This window comes from Lycium ferocissimum, chromosome 6 (assembly GCF_029784015.1).
Source record: "Lycium ferocissimum isolate CSIRO_LF1 chromosome 6, AGI_CSIRO_Lferr_CH_V1, whole genome shotgun sequence".
Taxonomy (NCBI): Eukaryota; Viridiplantae; Streptophyta; class Magnoliopsida; order Solanales; family Solanaceae; genus Lycium; species Lycium ferocissimum.
Window position 1 is genome coordinate 4,477,340 of NC_081347.1, and position 6,401 is coordinate 4,483,740.

Below are 6,401 nucleotides of genomic sequence, written 5' to 3' on the forward strand. Positions count from 1 at the left end.
AAAAGCAGTTCTTTTTATATCACTCATAATCTTATCTCTTGCTAGTGACGGTCCTTTTCTTTCCTATATGTTTGCTTTGTCAATCAAGCATTTGTCTTTGCCTTTTCTTTTCTTTTTCTATTCGCCTTCTTTTTTATTTTTTTATTTTTTTATTTATGGTTATTACCCAAACTGACTCATAATATTCACGCCAGCTGGTTGATATAGTAGAAAAATACGGTTGTCTAAAGTGGTTCTTAAAATCAAAGGAATCATTCATCTCCCATTTGAGCAACAATCTAAAATTGACTAGTGATTTTCCTTAAGTACTGCCTTAAACAACGAAGGAAACAGTTAGTTTAGCTTCACTTGATCATCTTGGAGAGCATTATTATCATTCTTATATATAAACATTTTTGTTATCAAGAATTATATATCTAATGGACATACTCTTTTCTGTTGTATCTGACTTTGTTATTGTGGTAGGAAAGTTTGCATTAAAATGTTGCTATCCTAAGATTGAAAATACGATCCGTTTCTCATCAAATGTTGAAAATCTAAGGGAGGAAATGGAGAAGCTAACAAAGTTTAGAGATGCTATCAAAGAGAAGGTCGAAGGCGCTGAGAGAGAAGGCTATAAACCAAAACCAAACGTTCTCAAATGGCTCGAAGATGTTCACGAGCTAGAGAATGAATGGGAATCTATGCAAGAAAGCATCGCAGCGGCTAAAGTGCTTGCATATAAGTGTTGTCCAAAATGCAACCTTCGCTTGGAAATCTCCATTCGAGCGCAAAACATGCGCGATCAACTTTGTAAGATGATAGAAATTGGAGAAAGCTTTGAATCCAATTTGGTGGTAGAAAATTACCAGATGAAAAGAGTTGAGTTCATCCCAGGACCATCAGTAGAAGGACAGTCAGCAGCAACAAGAAATCTCAACAAAATCCTACAACTGTTACAAGATGATAAGGTATTGTTGGAATTAATCCAAGATTTAATTTTAAATCTTTTAGGATTTGGTAGTTGCTTATTTTATTAATTCATGGAGTTGTCCGAGTTATGAAAAATAACACAATAAAGTCACTTTGAATTTTTGGTAACGATAAAATCATCAAACTTAGCACAACCTTCACAGAAAGTCATAAGTTGGATGAACATTTGAGAAATTTGAAAGTGTGGCATGCCATGTCATCTTTTGGGCGCTGTAGAGTTAATTTCCGCTAAAACGACTTTCTTGAAAAGCTGGGCTAAATTGGATGATTTTACTGTTAAAAGAAATTTAAAAGTTACTCCTCCGTCCCAATTAAAAGATTACCTTACTTTCCTTATTAGTTTGTCCCAAAAAGATTGACACATTTCTATATTTAGAAATAATTTAACTTTATGAGATGATTTATAGCCACACAAATATCTAATGCATGTTTTGGATCACACATTTCAAAAGTCTTCCTTTATTTCTTAAACTCCGTGTCTAGTCAAACTAAGACAATCTTTTTGGGACGGAGGGAGTACTTTAATGTGTTAGTTCCGAGATTTGAATGATCATTTAAGTAATTAACTCTTAACTTAATGTTTTGTAGTCAAAAGGACTTTATACTATTTTAAATATGGGTGCTACGACCTCTTTTCTTGAGGAGGTTGAGAAAGTTAAGATCAAGAGATTATTAATGAATGATCAAAGCTTCCTACCTCGTTCTTTCTTAAGTTTGTTAAATTTTTTCTATTTAGTCATTGTTACATCTTTCACTTGTGTAAATTATGTTTTGGGATATTTGAACCCTTTCAGGTATTCATCATTGGTATATGGGGTATGGGAGGAGTCGGCAAAACGACATTGGTGAAGTATCTGAACAATGAGCTCCTAAAGACTGCAACGTCAAGCTCCAAACTGTCCTTTGGTGTTGTGGCATGGGTTACAGTGCCCAAACCGCCAATAGACATAAGAAAGGTTCAAGCACAAATTGTCAATAGATTGAAAATAAACGTAAATAACGAAGAAAGTGTAGAAAGCATTGCCAGCAAAATCTATCAAAGACTTAAGCAAGAGAGCTTCCTTCTTATACTGGATGATGTTTGGGAAGCTATAAATTTGGATCATATAGGTGTTCCCCAACTTGAAGATTCCACAAGAAGTAAGGTAATTTTAACTTCTCGTTTTTTGGATGTTTGTAGGCAAATGAAAACAGACACCGAAATGAAGGTTTACACATTGGATGAGGATGAATCTTGGCAACTATTTGTCGAAGACGCAGGAGATAGTGCCAATCTGGAGCATATTCAACCATTCGCAAAGGAAATTGTAAGAGAGTGCAATGGATTACCTTTAGCAATTAGTGTTATTGGAGCATCTATGAGAGGGAAGAAGAGAGTTGAGCTCTGGGAAGATGCTTTGGAATCACTCAAATTGTCCGAACCTCATAACAAAGATGTAAAAGATAAGGTTTACAAGGTCATCAAGTGGAGTTTTGATTCTTTAGAATCTCAGGATATTGAATTATCCTCAGAGCAAAGAAGCAAAAATTTGCACAAAAAGAGAGGTGACATTCAAAGTTGTTTCTTGTATTGCTCCTTATATCCTGTGGCTATTTCAACAGATGATCTCATAAATTGCTGGTGGGCAGAGGGGTTCCTTGGTGAACATGACACATACGAAGAAGCCTACAACAGGGGAATCACAATGATTGAGAGTCTAAAAGATGCCTGCTTGCTAGAAGCCCATATGATGGATTCTGTGAAGATGCACGATGTGGTTCGTGATGTTGCTATATGGATAGCTAATTGCTTTAGGGATGAACACAATTCTCTTATTCAAGCTGGAATTGGGTTAATTGAGATATCACATATTAAAATGTCAGCTTCAGTCAAAAGAATATCTTTCGTAAGTAACATAATTGAACATATACCTGATTACTTCACGGAATGCCCAGAGACAACAACTTTACTTTTGCAAGATAATAATCCCCTTGAGATAATTCCTCATGAATTCTTTTTGACATTTCCAGCCTTAAGAGTTCTGAACCTGAGCCAAACTGGTATTAGAGCACTACCTTCTTCCATCAATAGTTTATATCAACTACATGCTCTAATACTACAAAATTGCAACGGGTTGATAGAGTTACCACCTATTGGTGATCTTTACAATTTACAATTGCTCGATTGTGATAATACAATGTTATGTTGTCTGCCACAAGGAATGGACCAGTTAACAAATCTAAGGCTATTACATCTGCCTGCAGCTAATTTGGAGAGCATCGGCCAAGGAGTTTTTCTCAATTTATCTAGCATTGAAATGTTAAATATGTTGGAGAGCGATGAAATGATATGGACCCATAGTGAGAAGAGGGAGACTCTTCTTCTTGGACCAACTCCTTTTGATGAGATATCATCTCTACACAATCTGACTTCTCTTTCTATTAAATTGGATAGCTCATCAATTTTCAATAGAGACCACACCTGGATGACTAGATTGAAAAGATTTCGCATTGAAGTTGGGGACTATCCAATGGAAGTAAAATTCAACAAGTCAACAAGGATGATAGGCGTCTCCAATTGTGAAATTTTCAGTAATGGAGAGCTCTCGGGCATGTTGCACTTTGCTTCAGATTTGTACTTGACGTCCTGTATGGGTCTCAGAAAATTGATTGTGCGCAATAGTTTTGATGGATTAAAAGAACTACACATAGAACATTGTTGTTGTGATTTTGAACCAGAGGAAGAAGAAAGTGGACAGTTTGACCCTTTGCCTAATCTGGAATATCTCAACCTCCATACCTTAATTCTTTTAAAGAGTGTTTCTGATTTCGGTGTTCTTCTGGGTCTAAGATTTTCTAAATTACGCCAACTAAATGTGGTCAATTGTCTATGTTTAAAATGTCTTTTTAAAGTTGGTGAGGCTTTTACTGTACCCAAGCACTTGGAAGATATTGCAATTAGCGATTGTGGCGAGCTGGTAGAGTTGTTAGTGCAATGCGGCTCAAGTCAGGCAACACTTGTCAACTCAGAAATTACAAGAGTTCAGAAGTTACGGTTGAATGACTTGCCAAATTTAAAAACCTTGGGGGAGCCACAGAGTATGTGGGGACACCTGGAGGAACTTAGCTTGAGAAGATGCAATCAAATAAGGAAGTTGCCTCTCTCTATTCAAACCTCCAATAATATCAAAATAATAAGAGGATCATCAGAATGGTGGAGCCAACTCGAGTGGGATGATGACATGTTCAAGTCAAATTTAGAGCATTGTTTCCTACCAGGTGACGACTGGTTTTTTCAAAGTTGAAGTAGCTTCCACTGCGTTTCAGGTTATGTTCCATTTAACCTTGCAATTCCTAAATTATGAAAATGTCGATGTTACTACACTTGATTTTTTGTTATTATACGAGAACTTATGAATGATATATTATAAGTGTTTACAAGAATTTAATCATATACATTTATTGGTTGTCCCTTAACACTGGTACCATACTCCTATTAGGGATGACGAATCCGACTTCTAGATCTACACTCGTGCCAGATGCCCACACTTGTATCCGTGCAACATAAATTGCCTAAAGGATTTGGACTTGATGCTCAAATTATTTTGCAAGAAAGATGAACACATAGTCTACTGGTGTAGCTTTGAGATATGGCCCGATTTCTAACATTTTGTAGCTAAAAGAAGAGGTAGTCATGAGATGGAGAATATATAAATATGAGATGTATGAAAATGATGATACAAATTGCTGTAAATGATTTTTATCCAATTTTTCCATTTCTTTTCCTCCCCCTCCCCCTAAAAAATCCTTTTGACTGATACCAATTCTTTTTGTTAGAGATATCTGATAATTCAACCAAGATTTATTAGTTTGCTCTATATATAAACCATGCCACTGATCTTTGTGCTATATTAAACCATGCCATGTGATCTCCTTGTTTGCACCAGTAACATGGTTTATTAATACAGGTTACTGGCATTCTACTTAATTACATTATTATGATGAGTGTACTAAACATAAAAATATAGAAAGGTTCTTTCTTTACCTCCCAGGAATGATCATTCTCTATGGTTTTAGATCCTTGAAAAACTTATGCTTTACAGGAAACGGAATAAGCATCTTCAATGAAATTCAGCTTTCTGTTGTTGAAGTGATTTATCATTGAATGTTTTATCAAGTATGTTGAGCTTGACTGTTGTTGCCTCATTCAGGGGTGGACTAAAAAGTAGAGGAAGGAACTTCATGCACCAGAGACACAGTTTCGAGCTAAAGCTATTTCGTGGAGTTTGCTGTGATGTATTTTTCTGTCAGATGTCCTAAGTTTTTCTGTCAATAACTGCTAAAATTGAAAGGGAATGAAAACAGTAAAGAGACAAGAATGTTTTGGGAGAATTTTCTTTACCATTGTATTCACAATATCACCTCCTTATATACAAGTTACTAGCCACCTAAGCTAACCCTATTTACCCTAATAAGATTACCATTCTTATAATATCACAATTACCATAATTACAATATTACCATATTTACATTTAATACCCCCTCAAGTTGGAGCATGAGGATCCCGAATGCCAACTTGTAAAGTAAATGTTCATACTATGACTTTTTCAACGCCTTCCTAAAAATATCAGCCAGCTGCTCACTGGTTGGTTCGTAGCTGGGGGATATACTACTGGACTGGAGCTCATCCCGGACATAGTGACAATCTACTTCACTATGTTTTGTCGGTTCATGAAAAACCGGATTTTGGGCAATATACAGTGCCGCTTGACTGTCACAATACACATTAACAGGATACTCATGTACTACCCCAAATTATGCAAGATTCCTTTCAACCATTTCAATTCACAGACCGTCATCGCCATCGACTGGTATTCTGCCTCTGCTGAAGATCGGGAGACAATATATTGCTTCTTGGTCTTCCAAGAGACCAAGACACGAGCGAATTTTCGAGCGAGATAAACCACCTGGTAAGCGATCTCCGGGTTAGTGGGCATCCTGCCCAGTCTGAAACACACCATTCGTACAAACAGAGGTCACAGTATTTCCTCATCACTATTCCTTGTCCCGGATTCTTCTTCAAGTAACGCACCAGCCGAAAAATCGCGTCTCAATGCGCCTCCTTCGGTTGCTACAAGAACTGAGAAGTATATGCACACAATATGAAAACTCTGGTCGGGAGAAAGATATATGAGTCGACAGACCAGTTGATGGTATGGTTCTGGATCTACCAATCCACTGGCCAGTGTCAATAACTTCGAATTTTCAACACAGATTTCAAAGACATAATTTAAATTGATGAAACTGATGTAAGTATACAATAAACCAGACAGATCTTTAACTCAAAATTACACTCAAATGGAAAGTCAAAGTACCCCAGACTCATAGTTAAATCACACAAAGGAATATCCATTTTTGAACTAGACATTGTAACAACCCGTCAGGTCGTT

The 6,401-nt window shown here is 36.6% G+C and overlaps 1 protein-coding gene across 2 annotated transcripts; it reads left to right on the plus strand.

The window, feature by feature from the left end:
* Window positions 1–52: 52 nt before the first annotated feature.
* LOC132059000 (disease resistance protein At4g27190-like) lies at window positions 53–5,403 on the plus strand. 2 transcript variants are annotated; one of them, XM_059451454.1, is made up of 3 exons: window positions 53–950; window positions 1,767–4,278; window positions 4,452–5,403. In XM_059451454.1, the coding sequence occupies exons 1-2, from the start codon at window positions 420–422 to the stop codon at window positions 4,254–4,256; spliced, it is 3,021 nt and encodes a 1,006-aa protein (XP_059307437.1). In that variant the 5' UTR covers window positions 53–419; the 3' UTR covers window positions 4,257–4,278; window positions 4,452–5,403. The 2 variants fall into 2 exon arrangements, with proteins under 2 accessions (XP_059307437.1, XP_059307436.1); XM_059451453.1 differs by having other exon boundaries at window positions 54–950; window positions 5,163–5,403.
* Window positions 5,404–6,401: the final 998 nt, after the last annotated feature.